Source organism: Sardina pilchardus, chromosome 1, assembly GCF_963854185.1.
Source record: "Sardina pilchardus chromosome 1, fSarPil1.1, whole genome shotgun sequence".
Lineage (NCBI taxonomy): Eukaryota > Metazoa > Chordata > Actinopteri > Clupeiformes > Clupeidae > Sardina > Sardina pilchardus.
The window spans coordinates 6,719,684-6,745,991 of NC_084994.1; the positions used below are offsets into that span (position 1 = coordinate 6,719,684).

Here is a 26,308-nt window from a genome sequence, read left to right on the forward strand (position 1 = left end):
CAGACCGACCCAGTCTGACAGACAGACAGACATAGCCAGACAGTCGTTGAGGCCATCTCTCCTTACTTGTGAATGTGATGGATGTCTCGTTCAGTGTGATGTTAAGTTGTCCTGCAGCTGTCCTCAGCATGGCCGTGATTGCTTGTTTTGTGGGGAAAGTTGGAGAGGAGGATCTGGAGGAGGAGTCGGATGTGGAGTCGGGGTCGAACACCTGCTGCATCTCTATCATTGACCCCGCGGTGACCTCTCTTTTAGTCCTCCCTCTCACTACTCTTCTGCAGCCACAGTGGAACAGGAAATTAATCATGATTTTTATTATTGCTACTAAATACTTAAGACTGACACGGATATGCTTAAGAAAGGCAACATATGACATGTAAAGAAGGACAAACATCAGTGCAGCACTACTTAAAGTGTAACTTCACCCCGTAACTCCACCCACTTCACATTTCTGAAAAAGGCTTTCAAAATGGGCGGGACGTTCCGAAATTTGGAAGGGCGTGCAGCACTGCTGCAGCCAATCAACCATGGTGATTTCGTGTCAATCTGGGAATGAGTGCTGCAGACATGGCTTATCACAGGTAGTCTAATCAGGGCAGCAGGTGTTTGGGCGTTTCATTTCCTAATTTGTAACGACCCGGTGATGTAGTAGACTCACCAGAGAAGTGCAGGACTACGTCAGCATTCCAATAGCATTTTGGACCAAAATGCCATGGCATGTTTCAACCTCTAGAGGGCACAGAGAGCTATATCTCCAAAACAAAATCACTCGAAATGTTAACTTTTCTCGGGAAACGCGATTTTTGTCAATATTAACCCTGGTAAAAGTGTAGTTTAGCACTTATGAGTAATTTCAATCAATCAACAGCTCAAAAAACATATTTTAGGGTGCAGTTACACTTTAAGACTGGCACGGATATGCTGAAGTTAGGCAACACATGACATGTAAAGAAGAACAGACATCAGTGCAGCACTCCTCCACTCTGGGCTTTGGTAGAGTAGACAGATGGAAGCCACTGTTTGCCGGGAGAAGTTAAATCATCTAGACTGAATCAAATCAAAGACTGAACTACTGTATAAACAATATAAAATATAAAGGTTTACTTAAATATGCGTTATAAAATGTTAAGCAATGTCAACTGTCATGTTAAAATCAATACAATGCAGCTTCGCCGGAAAAAGAAATCCGGTTTCTGAACGATTTTCTGCACATTGTTGTTATCGTGGATACTTTGATCCTAATATAAGATGAATAACACTTGGTTAGATTTAATTAGACAAGCAATGTTTGCAGTGTGGTGCAAAGGACCCTGGGGTGAAATTACTCCAAACCTTGCCTTTAAGTACTATACCTTACCTGCATAAGATAACGGTTCTTCTGTAGATTAACGGTCCATATTGTTCTTTGGAGATATCATTTATCTGAAAAAGTTAGGTAGCAATTTTAGAGTTCAGAATGTTATCTGTTCCTAGTATGAATGAATATGTCATATATTGATTGATTGGTCAAAAAAGACATATAAAGCATATAACTCACCACTCTGATAATATCTCCTCTTCTAGTTTCACAGTCCTGAAATTGCAAGTCTGTCTGGAACTCCACTTCACTATTGATTGTTTTCTCTAGAATGGATTCAGACACATGATCATTTAGAAGTAGGACTCAGACTTAGGCCCTGTACACATTAACCCGGGTAAATATGAATACGCTTAATAATGCCTCCGTTTACCCCTCCCGTACACACTAATACGGTGTATTCCAAAGCCGTATACGGTGCTTTTAAAATACGATAGCTAAGGTGGATAAATCGGAATACAATACGAAGCCGGAGTTGTGTGTACAGCGCAGCCGGGGAGATTGAGATACAATGACGTTGGGTTGCCATGACGATGAGGAAAGTTTATGCTCGAGACTCCAAAACCACCATAAACATGGCAGACGAATGCTGCAGATGATGCCTATATAATTTACTGTTATATCTTCATGTACAACTCACTCTGCTGTACCCTATAGTGCACGGGTGTTGCTACAACGGAGGAGGCGAGTGCTGTATCTCATGTGTTAGATAGATAGATTAGATGGATACTTTATTGATCCCCAAGGGGGAATTCAAGAATTGTTTGAATGTTTGAATGATGGCCAAAAGTTGCAGCGGCGTTTCAGACCCTGTGTAACCTACACCGACGTTTCTGGACTCGGTGTTACCGTTACGGATCTCGATGGGATCCTGTTAACTGGGGATAAATAATAAGTGCGAGCAGGCAGTTTTACCTAATGTAGGCTACTGCAGATATGACTCCAATTCTAGAAATGGTAACGTTAACCACACTAACTTTGCATTGAGCCCATTGGACCTAGCCTGACGACGTCATACTCAATTCTTATCAGAATATGAGTCTGAAACTGCTCCATTCAGCTGCGATTATGGGGCGTGATTCAACCGATACAGTGCGGGGGGGATAGCTCTGCACTCATTGGATAGACCAAACCAAACAGAACAAGTTATTGGCTGTCAGTATCTGCGAAATCTAAGACAGAAATATGTAGCAGGGTAGGCTATGGAAAACATCCTCCTTCGTTTTTAAAAATAATTCCTTCAAACTGTATATGCAATGAACAGCTGGGGAAGTGTGTCGTTAACCCAACGAGCAAACAGACATTTTTAAACAAACGGGAACAACATCACCCAAACATGCTGTTTTAACTGGGTGAAAGTGAAACTGAAGTTTTCCCACATATCCTCGTTGGTCTAAGTGTTCAGAAATAGTTGTGCGAATCCGTGATAAAACCTCCGTTTCAATAGCTAAGATAAACGAAAGGCCAAACTGCATGAACAAATTATGCATTCATAGCCATAGCGTTTCTGTTGCAATCAAAATCAACCTAAGCGAACATGGTCTCACACCTAACTCGTTGAACGAGGACGCATGCAGCCGTGAACGTCACTGCTGTTCATATGTCAATCATCACGTAAAGCCCGCCCTGTGAAATGTGATTGGTCCGAGCCGAAGTGTATCTCGGAGCAGTGCCAGACCGAAGTTCCCTGCAGAAAAAGAATGGAGGCGGGGCTAAACTTCGGTCTGGCATCCAGGCTACATTGGACCTAGGCTAGCCTACTTCTGTGCAATGAAGACGTATAGCCTATGCCTGACTAAACCTTTTTTTTTACCGTCCATAAGCAGCAACATGAGCCTTTGGCAAAAACACCCACTGAATATTCGAACCTGCGCCTCCTCGATATAAAGACTGATGCCCTACCAGACTACCTAGCAAATGCAACCTTCACATGATTACTAAAACAATTTAGTCATAGGCAACGTTGCCATGTTAATTTTGGGATCTAAAACCTTCACAGAGATAGCCTACGTTTCCCGCAAATGCAACAATTGCAATGTGCACTGCATTATCTTGATGTAGCCTAAAGTCTCCCTTCCAAAGACGAAATCAAGTGCCGAAAAAAAGGCCTCGCTGTTGGCTAGCCTATTGGTGTAAAATCGCCAAAGTTAGGCTACTGCATTGCCCACATTTTAACGACGTATCAAATATGGAGTTGGTTTTAAAATGCTTGTGTTGGCGATCCCGTAGCCTAATCTGTCTGCCTGGCATGCATCCTGCGTGGCGTTGGTTCAAGCCCAGCTGTTGACATTGGTGTTTTCCCCAGTAGGCCTACACCTGTTTATTGTAATTTAAACCCTTCCTCAATAACACACTTTAGCGCAACCATTCAAAATTATAAGTAGCCTATACGCATGCCTATACTGAAGCGAGCGAGCTCTACCCAAATCAATGAGCTGCAGGCTGCACTCTGCCAAATTTACACTAACTATATGGCTGTGGAGCAATAACTGGTCTTCAACTGATCGCAGAAATAAGGCTAGTTTTTGTATTATGGACACCTCAATAGCCTATGTTCGCGCAGAGTTCTGTATCGCGCAGATAGTATTGTTTTATGATTGACTATTTGTTGAGTCACATCTGCAGTAAATTAGGTAAAACTGCCTGCTCGTGCTAATTATCCCCAGTTAACTGGATCCCATCGAGATCCGTAACACGACTGGTGGGACAACTTTATAGGCTAGGCCTACATGAGGTAGGCTACTCCCCGAGGAGTGGAGAGAAAACTTTCGGATGACCAACTAGGCCAAAGTGATCTCCTACACGCCCGCACATTGAAGATCAGACAACTCGGTTGAGAGAACCGGTGGATGTGGTGAAAAAGGTTGCCTGCACATTATACTATCTCAGCGATGAACATCCATTTGGTCGCAATCTTACAGCTGTGCCGCGCCAGTGTTACTTTTTGACAACTTGTTGCGCGTCTGTCAAACACTCTTCTGCTGCACCGGCGGGAGAGTGACGTAACAATCAAAACAATAATGCAGAACTGGAATTTCTAATGCCAGAAAATTCTGAAAATTATATGAAAACGATAGTGTGGACGGAGGGAGTTTTAACTACGGATGCACGTATTTATGTTTACCCGGGTTAATGTGTACAGGGCCTTAATTCACTCCTATTCCTAATCCAGACCTGGGCATCATCTTTTTTTGTTATATCTTAGTGTAAGATTAATAACACTCGTTATTACACTGCAAATATAAATAAATAAATAAATAAAATCTTATAAAGTGTAATTAATCTTACATTAAGATTTTAAAAAACTATTTGCCATAGTTTTCTTTTAGTATAAACAGACTTACCTAGTGCTCTTGACAGATAAATTTGACTTGATGTAATAAGACTTAGATTTCTATTAGACAAGCAGTTTTTGCAGTTAAGAACATTTTTGGAAAAGCAGTCAATGGGGAGAGATAAATTATTTCCTGGTCCCGATCGTCTTGGGCCTTGATGTTTGTCACTTGTAATGACAATTTTTCATGTGAAGACATTTAAAATGTATTTCATAACTAATGAATTACAATATTGTGAAATATCGTAATTCCAACGACTAAACCCATCAGTCGTGATAGTGACGTTAGCTCCACTCACAGCCACACTGCATTGTACAGGCATACCAGCAACAGGTCTTACTTGAGCTTCCCTTGCTGATGAAAATACCATGAGTCAGAGGATTAAACACATCAGATAAGTTGTGCCCATCCATAGACAGTATATAAACTACTGTTAAGTGACATACAGCTGGCAGCAAGATGTAACCATTAACTAGCATAACAGAGCCTCTCGTTTCATTATGTTGGTGATGTACTGTACATCGTTTGAGATGAGAGATGTCCATGTCCAATGAGTAGATTCACATAAAACTAACATAACTTTTAAAGTCTAACGAACAAAAAAATATCTTTTAAATTCTCACACATCATAGGTAATTCATGGTCCAATTCGAATGAGACCAAAACATAATTCTTCTCTCTCCATTGACTCCCGGTCATAACATTTCAAGAGAAAGGTGTGTGTGTGTGTGTGTGTGTGTGTGTGTGTGTGTGTGTGTGTGTGTGTGTGTGTGTGTGTGTGTGTGTGTGTGTGTGTGTGTGTTTGGTTACCTATGTTATGGATGGCCCTAAAGTTCCTGCCATCTCCTGTGATGGCCATCGTGACATCTCTGTTGTCTGGGAAACAGATTGAGCTATTGAGTAGTTTAAACCGGTTTAACACTTCCAGCAAGTTGCTTCGAGGGAAAGAGACAGAGAAACAAGTTATTTCTTTGATAAAACAATCATGTGTTCAGTTTGTAAGGCATTGTCTCAGTGTTTATTTCATTTTTACTGAAGTCAAATGATTTTACAAGAAAGCGCTAGGTAAGTATCTCTAAACTGAAGATTAAATACACTTGGTTAGATTTGACTAGATAAGCAGTTTTTGGACCCTCAACACCTCTACCCAGATCAATATTTTCTTCCGAGGAGACTAAAGAAGGTCCACCTGTCTCCACACACTGCTTATCTAATAAAATCGAATTAAGTGGCATTAATAAAGATATAAAACACTAGTTGGTATTGTTTTCATTATAAAGATACACTTACCAAGTGCTTTCTTGTAAAATCATTTGATCTAATTTAAGAAAAGTTTGACTTATTTTAAGACATCTCTTCCTGAAAATGAGCAAATGTACTCATACATGTTTACTTAAAAATGTCGGTAACACTTTATATTAAGACAAACATATTCACCATTAATTAGCGGCTTACTAACATGTGTATTAGTAGCATACTTACCATTTGTTAGTCATTATAAGTCACTAATTAATACCTTATAACTATGAATAAGGGGTAATTAAGAGCTTACATAGGGGGAATTCTTAATTAAGGGTCTAGTAAGGGTAGATTAAGGTCTTGCAGAATAAGGTATTAATTAGAGACTTATAATGACTAACAAATGGCTAGTATGCTACTAATATACATGTTAGTAAGCAGCTAATTAATAGAGAATATGTGTGTCTTAATATACTGTAAAGTGTTACCAAAATGTCTTGTTATGAACAAATCATAAAACAATAAGCATATATTCCCTTGATTCTAGAATTCTAAAATTCTATAATTGTCTGTGTGTTGTATTTGACTTACTTTTGACATGTTGGATTTGGTTTTATTTGATCAAATGTTGGGTCTCTGTACAGATTACGGGCCGCTTGCTCAAGCTGTAAAAAAATGGACAAAGCATACTTATGGGTTCTCTCCATCTGTCTCAAACGATACAATGCTGGCATTCATTTTTCATGCTAGCTACAGTAATCATGCTAAGATAATGTACAAAACTAATATCTTACCAAGTGTTATTAATCTGATATTAAGATTTGAAAATATGTTTGGCATTGTTGTTAGCTTAAGAGACTTACTTCGCACTCTCTCAAAATATAATTTTAACTTTGAAGAGTTTGATTTGGTTAGATTTTTTTGTAGTAAGTCTGATGAATTTACAAGGAAGTGCTGGGTAAGTGTCTTTGTACTCTGGAAAACAATACCAACTAAATTGAATCTTTCAAGAGGGGTCTTAACCCTTTGATGCATGAGCTATTGGAACCCCCTCTAATGCATGGGCCACAAGTGACCCGCATTCATTTCAAATGTAATTCCAAGCATGTATGTGGGTTTCTCTATTAGAAACTTCCAATAACTTTAACCCTATAATATTTTAAATTAGATAGTGTTTAAAGGACAACTACTACTATACTTCTAACTACTTTTGTATCTTAGAAGTAAACATAGATTTGGAATGTTTCCATTATTTCGAAGACATGGGTCAAAAGTGACCCGCATTCATTTCTTTTTTGAATTAGTTCACTGCTAAATGAATTATTGTATTGTTTTTGTTTGTATGTCGCTTTGGCCAAAGTAAGTAACATAAGTAACATCTGATCTTGATTTAAGCAGTAAGCCCCGAGAGGCCGTGGGTTATACTGTATAATCGAACAGCTAAGGGGCGTTGTTAAGCACGACGCAAAGTGGAGTGAAGCCTTACAAAGATTGAGAACATGACTTGTTCACAGTGGAAAACGCAAAGCATTTTGGGAATCTGCGGCACAAACTGAAGTAGTTTTACGGACTTGAAGGAAGAACACAGTGCAGTGTTCGAGATGCCGTTTACCTGCTGTGATTATAAACTGCAATAGAGCGGCATGAAGCTTATCTTTCATCGTTTTCCAGCACGGAAAAATAATAGTATACACTATCAGAGGGGACGAAAAGGCGAGGAATGGCATGGATAGCAGCAGTAAGGAAGCCCAAGATTACATTCTGTTTTTCAAACTTTTGTTTCACATTAAGTTTTCATTATCTTCATTTCATTATCTAGCCTAACGCTAGCCCATGTAAACTGGCCAAACATACCCATAATGCTTTGCGTTTTGATGACGCTACCCCCTAGTTGGTCACAGGTCTTAACGATCTCTATTATTATACTGAATGACTGAAAGTTCAGACTTACATCAGTTTGAAGATTATTGGTACACGGGATTGAAGCGTTTACAGACACTACAGGAAAAGCAATCTTGTCAACATCTGGAGGGCGACAGAATCTTCCTGAGGGATACAAGTAAAGCATTTGTAAGAAAAGCATTTTTCTATATTTTCTTCACTATCTTATAAGTAGGTAGCCTTGTCCTACCATACTCTCGTACATTCATGTATAGAGAGTCTGGCCACTTTCCATTGCCAAGCGTGAACTTCCTTGAATGCGGATACTCTGTTGATGTTTAAAACTATTGAATCTGCCCAGAGCCACTCAGATCTGCCATAACCAATCGCTGACGTTTGGTCGTGACGTGACATGCTCAAATTAGCCCATCACCTCAACCATCATTCTAAGCTACTCCCTCTGTTTGCTGATTAGACCTGCACATCTTTGTCTTGAGAAAACCCGCGAATATACCGCAGACCCAGACTCTCTGTACATTATAAATGTACGAGAGTATGGTAGGACCAGGCTAATAAGTAAGTAAGTACAAGTAAAAATTGTAGCGCAGACAGGATTACAAAGTTGTTCACAAAAAAAGTGCATTAGAAATAGAAAGAGCATTACAGAGTCTGGGGCCAAAAGCTCCATCAACAAATGAAACCTAACCATGTGTTATTTATCTAACATTAAAGGGATATTCCGCCATTTTTGGAAATACGCTCATTTTCCACCTCTCCTCGAGCAAAACAATCGATATTTACCTTGTTCCCGTTCATCCAGCCCTTCTGTGAGTCTGGCGATACAACGTTTAGCTTCAGCCTAGCATAGATCATTGAAACGGATTAGACCATTAGCTTCTCGCCTGCTAGCTTCATGTTTAAAAGTGACTAAGATTTCTGGTAATTTTTCCATTTAAAACGTGTCTCCTCTCAAGTTAGAAAGTGCAATAAGACCAACTGAAAATGAAACCTGGCGTTTTTCTTGGCTGATTTGACATGGAACTACATTCTCATCTGGCGTAATAATCAAGGCAACTTGCAAACTACTGGCACTACTACTGCTTGCTGTCTATGGGGACTATTTTCAGATGCTGCATACGATATCACTGCGCCTATGGTACGTTTGCAAGTTGCCTTGATTATTACGCCAGATGAGAGTGTAGTTCCATGTCAAATCAGCCTAGAAAAACGGCAGGTTTCATTTTCAGTTGGTCTTATTGCACTTTTTAACTTGAGAGGAGACACGTTTTAAATGGGAAAATGACCAGAAATCTTAGTCACTTTTAAACATGAAGCTAGCAGGCGAGAAGCTAATGGTCTAATCCGATTCAATGATCTATGCTAGGCTGAAGCTAAAAAGTTGTATCGCCAGACTCACAGAATGGCTGGATGAACGGGAACAAGGTAAATATCGATTGTTTTGCTCGAGGGGAGGTGGAAAATGAGCGTATTTCCAAAAATGGCGGAATATCCCTTTAAGAACAGAACATTTTTGGTATTATTTTAAGCATGACGAGACGCACCCAGTTTTCTCTTGAAAAATCATTTTTCAATTTGAAGGCTGGCTTACATTGACAGACTTTGCAAAGATTTGGAAAAGATTGTTGAAAGACTACAGTCTCAGACCCTCTCACATCTTAAGACAATTCATCGAGTTTCTAGTCACAGGCCAGTCTCAGATTAGGATTTTGCAAAGACCTGTGGGTCACCATTTACAAGACTACTACTAGATTCCTTCAAATTATTTCCATCGTGCACGTAGCCTATATCAACAGGAACTCATACGATATCCTACTCATCGAAGTCATTTTTTAGCGTTTCTGCAGCATTGTTTCATGTGTGACATCTCAACAGATATAGCTGTTCTGTCAAGTAGTTGCAAAAGAAACTCGAGATCTCGCAAAACAAACTCGAGATCTCGCAAAACCAAACTCAACATCTTGTCACCTCCTGGGCTCCGTACTTTTATGCCTTTAATCGGACAGGAAGTGAGTGGGAGAGAGTTGGGGTGGGATCTGGAAAGGACCACAGGGAGGGAATCGAACCCGGGTTGCCGGCGTGCGGGTTTAAGTGCCCCAGCCATTGGCGCCACGGCTGGAGCCAGAAATCAATCACTGTTAAGTGGTAGTGTGTTATAAACCCTCCAACCCAGGGTGTGTTTCTCAAAGTAGAGGATTACCAAGGATTTTTCCTTTGTAGAACTGAGTCCTGCAGAGTCAAATTATTCAAAGAGGAGGTGTAGACACTGCAAAAACTGCTTACCTGATACAAATCTAACTAAGTAATATTACTCTTATATCAAAATCAAAAAATGTTCTTTGTTTTCAATATAAAGAGACTTACCTAGCGCTTTCTTTGATCGTCATTTGACTTAAATTAATTCAGTAAATTGGCCCTAAAACAAGCAAATGCTTCTTAAATTAGGCTAAGTCAAAATGATCTTTCGAGAGATCGCTAATGTAAATTTATTCATACTAAAAACAATACCGAATAGATTTTTTTTTATCGTGATATAGGCCTAATATAGATTTTTAGAATAGGCCTATGTCATGAATGACTATGGGCAATGCTGGACTGTGCTTTAATACTGTGTACTAATGTTATATCATGAATGGCTGTGGACAATGCTGGACTGTGCTTTAATACTGTGTACTGATGTTATACTGTGGATATGTGTTGTTTATGGTTCATTGTTGAATGGGAACGCGCTGGCTGTTCCTTACGTGGTGGACTTTTAACAGACCTAGCGATGGGACTCTGCGTTTGTTATGATGAACTAAGCTGCGACTGGGTGGGACAACAGTCTAATTGCCATTGACTCTGTAATTGCTTGATGGGTTTGAAATGAGCTTTGGAACGGGATAGGTCCCCCCTCTTGATAAAAAGGGGCAGTCTGGAATGGTGGAGCAGAACGGAGGTACCGACGGTCTGGGAGGCACAACGCCGCTGGCTATGCGGGGGAAGACGGCTGTACGATCGACGCCGGGTTGACATTCCACGCAAGCTAAGTATTACCAACAGGGACGTTGTTGTTTCATTGTTGTGGATTTGTACCTGTTTGAGAAGCTGCTGTGTACAGCGGCTGGTGTTCTGATTACGGCTGTGTTGCAGCGGAGTGAGTGCGCCAGAGGAGGCCATCAGCTGACAGGGGAAGCCGACACACTAGGTGCACTCGACATGTCAAGTCGGCTGCAAACGCATGCAGTCGAATGCAAACAGAAACGTAATTTGAGTCATATGCAGTGTATGCTGGTTAGACGTGTTGTTCGACTTGAAGAAAAGTTGTGATCATGTCACAAAAATGCGACCATGTCACGTCACTCAAAACTCGCGGGATGAAGACATATGTGGACGCCTGCAGTCAAATTCTGCATCTGCCTTTTCGTGCATGCAACCGTCTGTATCCCGCCCCATGACGTCAGTCCAGTCCTTGATAGGTCCGTTTGGAACAGGTTTGGAAGAAATCTCCCCATGACGATACGTTAGACCGGCACATCCGGGAACTTGACTCGCGAGAAACGTTCCAGCCCCTTCTGGGGGGAAAACAAACAACGTCTCTCATTAACTCCAATGCAAATTAGGGTCAATAAACGTAATTCGTACCGAAATCGTAGGGGTAAATGATAACAGAAAACACAACGAATCAATAGGACCACTCAATATATTACCACTTTGCCGGTCGTTGACCGTGAAAAATACGTTCAAAAGCTTAATTCAATCGAAGTAAAAACATGTTCCTTCGGTCTCCCGAGTAGCCTGCTAGCAGTAGCAGTGGCCAGTGTCATACCCGGACATACTCGTATCTCATTGAATCTCCAGTTATATAACTAAATTGTTGTCCTGTATTTTTGGCCTCTTATTTTAATTGTAATGTTGTGTAGTTGACTGACAGGCTTGGATGTAAAGTATGTTCGTTAGATAATTCCAAGATATGATCATTTCTGTCATAGCCGATAGCCTAGCTGCTAGTGTTAGTCAAGTGTTAGCCTAGATTTCCGTTTCGTTGGTCTGATTAATTTTTGGTGTAGCCTAATGTTAGGGGTTCTTAGCTTTGTGGTTGGTACACCCAACCACACAGCAACTTCTCGGCATGTCTGTCTACCGCGAACACTAATCTATAAATAATAAGTTATTCGTTATAGATCAGTGACCGTGAACAACACCTGTTCACTTTGGCTTGTTTCAGGCTTGTTCTGAGGGCTTGTTTTCCCCAAAAAAGGGGCGTGGCGCAAACAACCTGCTCTGTGTGACGCGGCTCCGGTCTAACATATTATGACAGGGGTCTCGTTCTGCCTGCTTACCAAAGATTCTATAGCGGAGCAAGATGGATCCGTTAACATTCTAGGATCATCGCCAGGCAGCGTCTGGGATGACACCTGAGCTTGTCAAAAGTGATCCATCTTGTTCTGTTGTAGAATCTTTGCCCCTTACATTAGAATGTAGCTAAAATTAACAGGTATGGAAGGGATACCTTCTTATTTGTGATTTCTGGAGCCTACTGAAAATGTTTTGACATTCTGCTAATTTATGCTGTTGGTTACATATACACACGGAAAACACTTGATATTTAATTAATGTGCCACAATGCAGGCCTGTTAACTGTATGACAACAGTGGTTTATTTAAACTACTTCATATAAATTTATTTTGTCAGTCATCATGCTCATTTTAATGAGTAAGAATGAAAGTTAAATACTGTATTTAATGCACACAAATTCCGCGATATCTCCCGCGAGGTCTCACGCGAATCACGTCTGTCAAATTTGCAAAATCGTGTTCGGGACCATCTGCATCTAAAACTTTCGCCCCTCCCGGTGACACTCAAGCTCTCGTTGACGTATGCAGCCAGCCGAAGTCAGCCGTTTCCGAACTCGAATGCACCTAATGTGAAGACCACGGCGGAAGATCCGATCATCTCGTGTCTTGGACAACTCTCATCGCTCTCTATTCCGAGGAAGATTAAGGGAAGTCTTTGTTTGTACTAAACTCTAGCTTATAACCTTTCTACTGCTCGGTGGAAGCTGGGACTGAGCCACTGTGATTTGGTTCTGGCAGAGCCTATGGCTCTGGGTTCTGGTATAGCCGTGGGGGCGGAGCCTGGGCTACTACGCCTGCAGACGTCGACAGGGGATGTTCACTGTGTCCTGAACGGCACTACTACTACACCGACGGTGAACTTTGCCGCATCTGTGGGTTCGTTTCTCTTTGGATTATCGGGGACCGGAATTGTTATATACTGGTTGGTGGGGACAGCCGACCAGTATGGACTTATTTTACTAACTGGACTGTTGGCAGGGGACGTTGAGCGTGCTGGGGCTGTATCACTGCTCGTCATTGCTGGGCTGGGAGCTTTCCCATCCCCCCCCTTTATTATGTGGTTTATTGCACTGTAGTGTATTGATAATGGAACATATTTATTGCTGAATTTGAACTGGTTGTGTGAAGACTGCTGTGAATTCTCTTGAAGTGTGCCTAGTGGGTGTATGCACTGTGTGTGGGGGGTCTTCAGCCTGCCTAGCCTTGCGATTGTTAATTGGGTGTGAGACTGCCCCTAGTGGTGCCCTTTTACATCAGTCTGCTGACCTTCAGTCCTGTGTGTCTTTTGTATGAATAAAAACTGAACTAAACTTAAACCAAATTGTGTTGTCTGTGTCTTGGGTGGATCTGAGGCCTGTGTGTTGGGGAACAGTAGCCCTTGTGCACGACAAATACATTTTGCAGTTGATTTTAGCTAATATATGCTAAAGATACAGTGACACCGGCTTGAATCAACAGGATATACTGTACCTGCAGGAGTGAACAACAAATGTTAATGTTGAAGCAGCACATGCTGAGTTTTCAACTCATATGGACATACCTGGAGGTGATGTTGTTGTTGTTAGGGCCCGAGCACCGAGGTGCGGCCACTGAAAGTGGCTGCACCGTAGGTGCAAGGCCCTATTGTTTTTGCTCAGATTATTATTATTATTATTATTATTATAGTTTTTTCCGTCTTACCGAATTCCTTTTTTCACCAATTTGGCATGCTCTAAAACTCTTGTAATTTGGCAGGCATATGTAGAATTCCATGTGATACTCAGAGACAGAGCTTTGGCCTAGGGTGTGGCTCAGGGACTCTATAGCGCCACCTAGCGCGGTTTCTGTTGTGTTTGACACATACATACACGAAAATGAACCAAATTTGGTGGGCATATGTGTTGTATTAATCTGAACAACTTTTACATTTAAACAATATAGTAAATCTTAGAAGAATATGAGTTATGATTATGATTATGATTTTTGCACATCACGTATTTTGAAACACTTCTCCTAGACGGTGTATCGAAATCATGTCATATAAGCAGTAAAATGATCTTGAGGGGTTGCCCGAGAGGAATTGCGACCAGATTTTTGAATTTCAAAAGTATATCGAAATGGCGAAGGTTTGAATTATGGCGTTTTATTAAGAAACAGGAAGTTGGTGTTATAGGCAGAAAAAAGGTTTTGAATTGGATGTAATTTGGCAGCTATATGTGGAATTGCTTCTGCTAGTCAGAGACAGAGCTCTGGCCTAAGGTGTGGCTTTGGGACTCTATAGCGCCACCTAGCAGAACGTTATCTGTTGTGGTTGACACAAACATTCACGAAAATGAACCAAATTTGGTGGGCATGTGTGTTATTGCTATTGCTAGTCAGAGACAGAGCTCTAGCCAAGGGTGTGGCTTAGGGACTCTATAGCACCACCTAGCAGCACGTAATATGTTGCGGTTGACACAAACATTCACGAAAATGAACCAAATTTGGTGGGCATGTGTGTTATTGCTATTGCTAGTCAGAGACAGAGCTCTAGCCAAGGGTGTGGCTTAGGGACTCTATAGTGCCACCTAGCATATAGGCTGCTGTAGTTGTCACATACATTCACGAAAATTAATCAAATGTGGTGGGCTTGTGTGTTATTGCTACCACGAGTCAGAGACAGAGCTCTGGCCTAGAGTGTGGCTTAGGGACTCTAGAGCGCCACCTAGCGCATTGTCTGTTGTGGTTGACACATACATTCACGAAAATGAACCAAATTTGGTGGGCATGTGTGTTATTGCTATTGCTAGTCAGAGACAGAGCTCTAGCCAAGGGTGTGGCTTAGGGACTCTATAGCGCCACCTAGCATATAGGCTGTTGTAGTTGTCACATACATTCACGAAAATTAATCAAATGTGGTGGGCTTGTGTGTTATTGCTACTACTAGTCAGAGACAGAGCTCTGGCCTAGAGTGTGGCTTAGGGACTCTAGAGCGCCACCTAGCGCATTGTCTGTTGTGGTTGACACATACATTCACGAAAATGAACCAAATTTGGTGGGCATGTGTGTTATTGCTATAGCTATGCAGAGACAGCGCTCTGGCCAAGGTTGTCTTAGGGACTGTATAGCGCCACCTAGTGCATTGTCTGTTGTGGTTGACACACGCATTCACGAAAATGAACCAAATTTGGTGGGCTTGTGCGTTATTGCTATCGATAGTCAGAGATAGAGCGCTGGCCTAGGGTGTGGCTTAGGGACTCTTTAGTGCTACCTAGCATGTTGTCTTTTGTGGCTGACACATACATTCAGGAAAATTGACCGAATTTGGTGGGCATGTGTGTTGCTCATGCACATGCCCACCAACACGCACATGCTGCTTTGTTAGATTCCGAAATCTCACAGGTCTCCGCACCGCAGGTGCTCGGGCCCGCCATCGCCGCTTGCGGCTATATTTGTTGTTGTTATTGCTGCGGCAGTTTGCTGATCTCCTAGGGGTTTCAAGAAAGGGAGTTCACCGAGTTTTCCTAGGTACGTTAACCCAGTGTAAGTGGTTAACCTGTTTTTTCAGTTCCAAAATGGTGTAAGGCTGTGTAAGTCACTATGGTAACATATGCTCTGAACTTTAAAGGTACACTATGCAGGGTCAGGTGTTTTTGCCGACTGTAAAGCTCCCTCTACACATATACAGCGCCCTCCACAATTATTGGCACCCCTGGTTAAGATGCGTTAAAAGCCCTAAAATAAAATGTGTATTGTAGAAGCATACTCTCACACTGAAAATTGTAGAAAAAATTAACCTTCAACTCAAGAGAATTTTAAGGTGGGAAAAAAAATCCCTGACTGAGAAATAATTATTCTTCATAAAATCACCTGTTCCACAATTATTAGCACCCCTAACAATTCCTAGGAAATAAATGTAATTAAAGTATTTCTGTCATTTCTACAGTAGTTTACAAAGTCCATCAGAGTATGTAGGAACATTTAATTAGTAATTCTTAACATCCTGTTTCCCTGGGCTATAAATATGACATGACACAGAGGCCATTTCTCTTCAACATGGGAAAGACAAAGGGACACACTGTTCAAGTAAGGCAGATGTGTGTCGACCTTCACAAGTAAGGCAATGGCTATAAGAAAATAGCCACTTGCACACCTGCCCATATCTATGGTCAGAGGAATCGTTAAGAAGTTTAAAACAACTGGAACAGTGGTAAACAAGCCTGGAAGAGGATGCAAGTTTATTTTGCCACCACGCACAGTGAGGAGGATGGTAAGAGAAATAAAAAATCTCCAACTCACTGTTACATAATTGCATCAAATGGTTGCATCTTGGGGTCACAAAGTCTCCAAAACAACCATCAGGCGCTACATGCCAACAAGTTGCCGCATCTGTGGGTTCGTTTCTCTTTGGATTATCGGGGACTGGAATTGTTTTCTTATATACTGGTCGGTGGGGACAGCCGACCAGTATGGACTTATTTTACTAACTGGACTGTTGGCAGGGGACGTTGAGCGTGCTGGGGCTGTATCACTGCTCGTCATTGCTGGGCTGGGAGCTTTCCCATCCCCCCCCTTTATTGTGTGGTTTATTGCACTGTAGTGTATTGATAATGGAACATATTTATTGCTGAATTTGAACTGGTTGTGTGAAGACTGCTGTGAATTCTCTTGAAGTGTGCCTAGTGGGTGTATGCACTGTGTGTGGGGGGTCTTCAGCCTGCCTAGCCTTGCGATTGTTAATTGGGTGTGAGACTGCCCCTAGTGGTGCCCTTTTACATCAGTCTGCTGACCTTCAGTCCTGTGTGTCTTTTGTATGAATAAAAACTGAACTAAACTTAAACCAAATTGTGTTGTCTGTGTCTTGGGTGGATCTGAGGCCTGTGTGTTGGGGAACAGTAGCCCTTGTGCACGACAAATACATTTTGCAGTTGATTTTAGCTAATATATGCTAAAGATACAGTGACACCGACTTGAATCAACAGGATATACTGTACCTGCAGGAGTGAACAACAAATGTTAATGTTGAAGCAGCACATGCTGAGTTTTCAACTCATATGGACATACCTGGAGGTGATGTTGTTGTTGTTGTTGTTGTTATTGCTGCGGCAGTTTGCTGATCTCCTAGGGGTTTCAAGAAAGGGAGTTCACCGAGTTTTCCTAGGTACGTTAACCCAGTGTAAGTGGTTAACCTGTTTTTTCAGTTCCAAAATGGTGTAAGGCTGTGTAAGTCACTATGGTAACATATGCTCTGAACTTTAAAGGTACACTATGCAGGGTCAGGTGTTTTTGCCGACTGTAAAGCTCCCTCTACACATATACAGCGCCCTCCACAATTATTGGCACCCCTGGTTAAGATGCGTTAAAAGCCCTAAAATAAAATGTGTATTGTAGAAGCATACTCTCACACTGAAAATTGTAGAAAAAATTAACCTTCAACTCAAGAGAATTTTAAGGTGGGAAAAAAAATCCCTGACTGAGAAATAATTATTCTTCATAAAATCACCTGTTCCACAATTATTAGCACCCCTAACAATTCCTAGGAAATAAATGTAATTAAAGTATTTCTGTAATTTCTACAGTAGTTTACAAAGTCCATCAGAGTATGTAGGAACATTTAATTAGTAATTCTTAACATCCTGTTTCCCTGGGCTATAAATATGACATGACACAGAGGCCATTTCTCTTCAACATGGGAAAGACAAAGGGACACACTGTTCAAGTAAGGCAGATGTGTGTCGACCTTCACAAGTAAGGCAATGGCTATAAGAAAATAGCCACTTGCACACCTGCCCATATCTATGGTCAGAGGAATCGTTAAGAAGTTTAAAACAACTGGAACAGTGGTAAACAAGCCTGGAAGAGGATGCAAGTTTATTTTGCCACCACGCACAGTGAGGAGGATGGTAAGAGAAATAAAAAATCTCCAACTCACTGTTACATAATTGCATCAAATGGTTGCATCTTGGGGTCACAAAGTCTCCAAAACAACCATCAGGCGCTACATGCCAACAAGTTGCCGCATCTGTGGGTTCGTTTCTCTTTGGATTATCGGGGACTGGAATTGTTTTCTTATATACTGGTCGGTGGGGACAGCCGACCAGTATGGACTTATTTTACTAACTGGACTGTTGGCAGGGGACGTTGAGCGTGCTGGGGCTGTATCACTGCTCGTCATTGCTGGGCTGGGAGCTTTCCCATCCCCCCCCTTTATTGTGTGGTTTATTGCACTGTAGTGTATTGATAATGGAACATATTTATTGCTGAATTTGAACTGGTTGTGTGAAGACTGCTGTGAATTCTCTTGAAGTGTGCCTAGTGGGTGTATGCACTGTGTGTGGGGGGTCTTCAGCCTGCCTAGCCTTGCGATTGTTAATTGGGTGTGAGACTGCCCCTAGTGGTGCCCTTTTACATCAGTCTGCTGACCTTCAGTCCTGTGTGTCTTTTGTATGAATAAAAACTGAACTAAACTTAAACCAAATTGTGTTGTCTGTGTCTTGGGTGGATCTGAGGCCTGTGTGTTGGGGAACAGTAGCCCTTGTGCACGACAAATACATTTTGCAGTTGATTTTAGCTAATATATGCTAAAGATACAGTGACACCGGCTTGAATCAACAGGATATACTGTACCTGCAGGAGTGAACAACAAATGTTAATGTTGAAGCAGCACATGCTGAGTTTTCAACTCATATGGACATACCTGGAGGTGATGTTGTTGTTGTTGTTGTTGTTATTGCTGCGGCAGTTTGCTGATCTCCTAGGGGTTTCAAGAAAGGGAGTTCACCGAGTTTTCCTAGGTACGTTAACCCAGTGTAAGTGGTTAACCTGTTTTTTCAGTTCCAAAATGGTGTAAGGCTGTGTAAGTCACTATGGTAACATATGCTCTGAACTTTAAAGGTACACTATGCAGGGTCAGGTGTTTTTGCCGACTGTAAAGCTCCCTCTACACATATACAGCGCCCTCCACAATTATTGGCACCCCTGGTTAAGATGCGTTAAAAGCCCTAAAATAAAATGTGTATTGTAGAAGCATACTCTCACACTGAAAATTGTAGAAAAAATTAACCTTCAACTCAAGAGAATTTTAAGGTGGGAAAAAAAATCCCTGACTGAGAAATAATTATTCTTCATAAAATCACCTGTTCCACAATTATTAGCACCCCTAACAATTCCTAGGAAATAAATGTAATTAAAGTATTTCTGTCATTTCTACAGTAGTTTACAAAGTCCATCAGAGTATGTAGGAACATTTAATTAGTAATTCTTAACATCCTGTTTCCCTGGGCTATAAATATGACATGACACAGAGGCCATTTCTCTTCAACATGGGAAAGACAAAGGGACACACTGTTCAAGTAAGGCAGATGTGTGTCGACCTTCACAAGTAAGGCAATGGCTATAAGAAAATAGCCACTTGCACACCTGCCCATATCTATGGTCAGAGGAATCGTTAAGAAGTTTAAAACAACTGGAACAGTGGTAAACAAGCCTGGAAGAGGATGCAAGTTTATTTTGCCACCACGCACAGTGAGGAGGATGGTAAGAGAAATAAAAAATCTCCAACTCACTGTTACATAATTGCATCAAATGGTTGCATCTTGGGGTCACAAAGTCTCCAAAACAACCATCAGGCGCTACATGCCAACAAGTTGCCGCATCTGTGGGTTCGTTTCTCTTTGGATTATCGGGGACTGGAATTGTTTTCTTATATACTGGTCGGTGGGGACAGCCGACCAGTATGGACTTATTTTACTAACTGGACTGTTGGCAGGGGACGTTGAGCGTGCTGGGGCTGTATCACTGCTCGTCATTGCTGGGCTGGGAGCTTTCCCATCCCCCCCCTTTATTGTGTGGTTTATTGCACTGTAGTGTATTGATAATGGAACATATTTATTGCTGAATTTGAACTGGTTGTGTGAAGACTGCTGTGAATTCTCTTGAAGTGTGCCTAGTGGGTGTATGCACTGTGTGTGGGGGGTCTTCAGCCTGCCTAGCCTTGCGATTGTTAATTGGGTGTGAGACTGCCCCTAGTGGTGCCCTTTTACATCAGTCTGCTGACCTTCAGTCCTGTGTGTCTTTTGTATGAATAAAAACTGAACTAAACTTAAACCAAATTGTGTTGTCTGTGTCTTGGGTGGATCTGAGGCCTGTGTGTTGGGGAACAGTAGCCCTTGTGCACGACAAATACATTTTGCAGTTGATTTTAGCTAATATATGCTAAAGATACAGTGACACCGACTTGAATCAACAGGATATACTGTACCTGCAGGAGTGAACAACAAATGTTAATGTTGAAGCAGCACATGCTGAGTTTTCAACTCATATGGACATACCTGGAGGTGATGTTGTTGTTGTTGTTGTTGTTATTGCTGCGGCAGTTTGCTGATCTCCTAGGGGTTTCAAGAAAGGGAGTTCACCGAGTTTTCCTAGGTACGTTAACCCAGTGTAAGTGGTTAACCTGTTTTTTCAGTTCCAAAATGGTGTAAGGCTGTGTAAGTCACTATGGTAACATATGCTCTGAACTTTAAAGGTACACTATGCAGGGTCAGGTGTTTTTGCCGACTGTAAAGCTCCCTCTACACATATACAGCGCCCTCCACAATTATTGGCACCCCTGGTTAACACTAGAAGCGCCAAGCGCCGGTCATTTGACCGCTGACGCGTATTCCTAGAAGCGCCGTGTGGGTTTGACCTAGATATACCTAGAACTGCCGGGCTGCGGTCATTTGACCGCAACGATTACAAAAAAAAAAAAATCTTTTCACTCGATTAAATTCCAGGACCCTACGTTCACGACTTTTCCTAAATACGCGTGTTTTGTCACCCAGAATTTTTACATGATCAAAAGCACACCGGTACAAGCTAGTTTAGAGCTATTTTGCGCTCACTTATGTGACAACACTATGTTGTCTCGCGTTCGGCCATTTTTGTCCAGGCTGCTATTCTCTTTTCTCACAGCAGATGTCGCAAGGATTTCCTGTCAGTCGGGCATGAGATATTTTACCATAAAACATATCGTTTATATGTGCAATATGTATTATATATGTGCTTTATTTTAATAACTATTTTTCATTTACATGGCATAGTCTATGGAGGCGATTTACACAGTGGTAAAATGCGAGTTTGTTTTGAAAACGTTGCGACAGGCCTACATGTGTAAAACATATTTTCGTCGTAGCCTATTTATGTACGTAGGGCGCGTATGCCTACGTACATTCATAGTTGTATATCTTATCTTCTATTTGTAGGCTATCTTTTAAAGCTCAGACTAATGTATAAGCATTTTCTTACATATTTGCTGGACAGACTGAGTTACGTCAAGTCAAACACCTATCCTAACACAGTCTGTGTATACTGATAAGTGGCGCAGCGTTAGCACTCCTGTCTGCAACGCCGGAGACCCGTGTTCACATCCTAGCAGGAGCGAAATGCACATTTTTCGATCGAATTTACTGACCGTTTTTCAACGTCGATGAACAATTATTTTTTGTTAATGGTTTTTAATAACAACCTATCTGAAATAAACGGATGAATCACAATATGTTTAGGCCTACCATTAACGAAAAAACATTTCGCCAGCCAATCATTTTCTGCCGCCATCTGACAAACTTTGACTAAGCCAGTTAGACTTTTTGCATCTAAAAATATTTATATCATAGTGACACGCGAAAAAATAAACGATAGCTTAGAAACTAGGCCTGCATGAGATTTTCCCACTGGACACACCACATCAGTAGGCTATTGTGCTCGTTGCTACGATGCAGGACTCACAGTGAGTTGACGACCAATGAAAATGACATGGGGAAAAGAAGGAAACAAAGTAGAACTACTTCTAGCCTGATTTTGATCTCACCTTAGGCCTACATACTTTCCTAATTCCTACGTTACTCAGACTTTTGTTAAATCGTCAGGGCCCGGTTGCACAAACACCAAAACCAAAGATTGATGATATGAACCAAATATTCTGGAACAGATGGATTTACAGCATTGAGCGTGATAGGCTATTAGCTACTGCTGCGACTTCCACCGTTTCCTTTCCAGAGATTGCTGCGCGTTCACAACGCAATGAACGCATGCAGTCTACATTGAAGTGAAACGTGCAGAACGTTGTCCAAAACAATACAATAACATTGTGTGTTGATATCTAATACAATATACACATCTGTAGACATGAAGTGGCAACTAAAGCCATTATCAGTCATGAAAACTTTGGCGGCTGCATTAAGGTTTTGGCTGAGCCAGCTAGCCAGCCAACAACGTCATCAGCCAGCCGTTCTCAAAGCAAATGGCTTCGGGGTCTATACATAACACTATCCATTGCAGCCTATTTGAAACCGATCATCCCCCCTCCCCCATACACTCGTCTAGGCTAGGCTACAGACATCACCGAGGCAATGGACAATTAACTGCCTCCCCACCCCCACCCCATCTATCTGTCCCTGCCTACTAGTCTGTAGGCTGACTGTTTAGGCAACTCGTGGAAGAATGCGCAATGTTTCATCGCATATGCGCGTTTCAGAATGTTCGAATTCGCCAGCGCGCGTGTAGTTATGTGAATAGAAAAGAATAGAATATAGCCTATTTTATTGATGCCTTGTTCAAAAGGACTTCCGTCATGAATAGCTTGGGAATCGAACCAACACCCCTTGGGTCCTGGAGCCAAAGCTCTAACCATTGAGCTACTACCTTACTTATCGATCATGTGAAAATGTGTGTGTCAGTGCTGAATCTCGAATTCACATGGAAGTTAGCTTAAATTGTAGAAACAGGCCTATAGCTTTTTTTCAGCAGACATCTCAAACATAGCCTACACATTCGCAAAACGGAGAATATCATTCACTCATTATTTTAAATTAGGCCTATGCTACTTCTCACGCCTATGCCTGCTCAGCATAGCTCTCTCTATCTCCCTCCCTCCGAGGTAGCTAGCCTAGACCCTATAAGATGCTTCTCCCTAAATGAATGAAAGTTGTTTTAGAAAGTAGCCACGGTAGCCTGTAAAATGCGGCATGAAATCCTGGCTACTGTGTAGGCTAATTGAAACCAGACTGTTAGGCTCTTTGTTCCAGGTGACTAGGTCCGATCATTTTCGGCGGCGCGAACCTATTAAATTAATAGAAGTGAATTTGGGGAGTGAATTAGAACTAGCCACATTCACTTTTAGAGCATTTTAGTTGAAAGTCAAGTTTGCTTAAGGTTTGTTCAAGAACTCTTCCAACGTTTTTACCTCAAACAACACAAATCAACACAAATACATGAACAGATAACTCAAACGTGCTGTATGTCATAATGAAACAAACAACCACAGATTATCAACAACACGGTCTGACACGAATGACACATGGCTTAGTGCAAACTGAATTTATGACCAAACGATTTCATTCGTGCACGAAGCGCCATCTAGCGATCATTATGTGTAAGTAAAAGCCTCCCAGTCTAAGGACTCAGCGGTCATTTGACCGCCTCGCCGCGCTTTAAGTAGTTCACAACAGCACGGCGCTTCTAGTAGGTCGTCAAAGCGGTCAAATGACCGGGGCACGGCGCTTCTAGGTATAAGTGGGTCAGAACGGCGCGGCGCTTCTAGTGTTAAGATGCGTTAAAAGCCCTAAAATAAAATGTGTATTGTAGAAGCATACTCTCACACTGAAAATTGTAGAAAAAATTAACCTTCAACTCAAGAGAATTTTAAGGTGGGAAAAAAAATCCCTGACTGAGAAATAATTATTCTTCATAAAATCACCTGTTCCACAATTATTAGCACCCCTAACAATTCCTAGGAAATAAATGTAATTAAAGTATTTCTGTCATTTCTACAGTAGTTTACAAAGTCCATCAGAGTATGTAGGAACATTTAATTAGTAATTCTTAACATCCTGTTTCCCTGGGCTATAAATATGACATGACACAGAGGCCATTTCTCTTCAACATGGGAAAGACAAAGGGACACACTGTTCAAGTAAGGCAGATGTGTGTCGACCTTCACAAGTAAGGCAATGGCTATAAGAAAATAGCCACTTGCACACCTGCCCATATCTATGGTCAGAGGAATCGTTAAGAAGTTTAAAACAACTGGAACAGTGGTAAACAAGCCTGGAAGAGGATGCAAGTTTATTTTGCCACCACGCACAGTGAGGAGGATGGTAAGAGAAATAAAAAATCTCCAACTCACTGTTACATAATTGCATCAAATGGTTGCATCTTGGGGTCACAAAGTCTCCAAAACAACCATCAGGCGCTACATGCCAACAAGTTGCCGCATCTGTGGGTTCGTTTCTCTTTGGATTATCGGGGACTGGAATTGTTTTCTTATATACTGGTCGGTGGGGACAGCCGACCAGTATGGACTTATTTTACTAACTGGACTGTTGGCAGGGGACGTTGAGCGTGCTGGGGCTGTATCACTGCTCGTCATTGCTGGGCTGGGAGCTTTCCCATCCCCCCCCTTTATTGTGTGGTTTATTGCACTGTAGTGTATTGATAATGGAACATATTTATTGCTGAATTTGAACTGGTTGTGTGAAGACTGCTGTGAATTCTCTTGAAGTGTGCCTAGTGGGTGTATGCACTGTGTGTGGGGGGTCTTCAGCCTGCCTAGCCTTGCGATTGTTAATTGGGTGTGAGACTGCCCCTAGTGGTGCCCTTTTACATCAGTCTGCTGACCTTCAGTCCTGTGTGTCTTTTGTATGAATAAAAACTGAACTAAACTTAAACCAAATTGTGTTGTCTGTGTCTTGGGTGGATCTGAGGCCTGTGTGTTGGGGAACAGTAGCCCTTGTGCACGACAAATACATTTTGCAGTTGATTTTAGCTAATATATGCTAAAGATACAGTGACACCGACTTGAATCAACAGGATATACTGTACCTGCAGGAGTGAACAACAAATGTTAATGTTGAAGCAGCACATGCTGAGTTTTCAACTCATATGGACATACCTGGAGGTGATGTTGTTGTTGTTATTGCTGCGGCAGTTTGCTGATCTCCTAGGGGTTTCAAGAAAGGGAGTTCACCGAGTTTTCCTAGGTACGTTAACCCAGTGTAAGTGGTTAACCTGTTTTTTCAGTTCCAAAATGGTGTAAGGCTGTGTAAGTCACTATGGTAACATATGCTCTGAACTTTAAAGGTACACTATGCAGGGACAGGTTTTTTTGCCGACTGTAAAGCTCCCTCTAGACATATAGTTATATTTTAATATGCCGTTGTAAAAAGTAACCTTCGTGTGACTAGCCTCTCATGTACACAATGAAAATTTGTTACCAACATTACAGTTTGTCTCAGTCGTTTTGGTACATTTCTCGAATCATCCTTGAGATTTGATAAAAAGTAAGTGCATTTCTCAAAACTATTTGTACAAATAGCTAAACACCATGGATTACCTGCAAAATCCAGTTTCTTGCTCAAAATCCTTCATCTCTCCAAACTAAATATTTGTGTCAATGAACATGTCAGTGCATCAGAATGACAAGTGCGTGTGCCATTGTGTATGAATAAGACAGTCTTAATCATATTGTAAGCACAACAGTGTACCCTGGAGGGATGATCTGATGTAAACTATGCCTTACATTTTTATGACAATTTTTGTAAATTGTAGGTTACACCTTAGTGAATGTAGGAATTTGATCAACAATATTCCCATTCACGCTTTTACTGTTTTTTACGCTAATTCATTGATAGACCCTGTCCTTGTGATTCAGAAAGGAAAAGACAGCACTGCATAGTACAAAGGGGAAAATGATATAAAGTAGAAATCTGACCATAGGACAATCTCCTTTGGGAAAACTGTATATGCATACTGTACGAATTACAGCGCAGTCTTCCTACACCTCCTGTCTTTTGTGCCACAAATTCTCATGACAACATGTTCAACCATTTTGCATGTAACAGATGCCTAAATGTTGTGGGGGTGAGACTATTCAGCAATAATTGTTCATGATAATTTGCATGGATGTACCAAAACATTTGCAACTTGCTCAAATAAACGAGAATGTAATTTAATCAAACTAATTTTGATGTGCACAAGTGACACAATGGTGTGAAGATTGAATAGGTAGTTTGGAGAATTACAATTCTGATCTGAGAAATGTACCAAAGCGACTGAGCAAAACTGTAATGGATTGACAAAAACTATAGAACTATAGATTTCAAACTTTCTACAGGTAAAAAACTTATTTTAACCTATGTTATTTT

The 26,308-nt window shown here is 41.4% G+C and overlaps 2 protein-coding genes across 5 annotated transcripts in view; both read right to left on the minus strand.

Annotated features, from left to right (window-relative positions):
* LOC134079648 (mucin-5AC-like) overlaps nt 1-229 on the minus strand; it is a 46,994-nt gene extending 46,765 nt beyond the window's left edge. The window contains exon 1 of the mRNA XM_062535771.1: nt 67-229. Within this exon, the coding sequence (XP_062391755.1) occupies nt 67-229 (163 nt within the window). The remainder of the gene's footprint in view (nt 1-66) is intronic.
* A 5,273-nt stretch (nt 230-5,502) lies between these two features.
* Nucleotides 5,503-26,308, minus strand: part of LOC134082201 (mucin-2-like) — a 99,204-nt gene continuing 78,398 nt past the window's right edge. For 3 of the 4 annotated variants that reach the window (XM_062537878.1, XM_062537866.1, XM_062537853.1), the window contains 5 exons: nt 25,057-25,104; nt 18,823-18,879; nt 7,883-7,977; nt 6,523-6,596; nt 5,503-5,627 (listed from right to left, as the gene is read on the minus strand). The gene's annotated coding sequence lies outside the window, so the exon portion shown is untranslated. Of the gene's footprint in view, nt 5,628-6,522; nt 6,597-7,882; nt 7,978-18,822; nt 18,880-20,455; nt 20,513-25,056; nt 25,105-26,308 lie in introns of all 4 variants that reach the window. The other variant, XM_062537861.1, reaches the window with a different exon arrangement.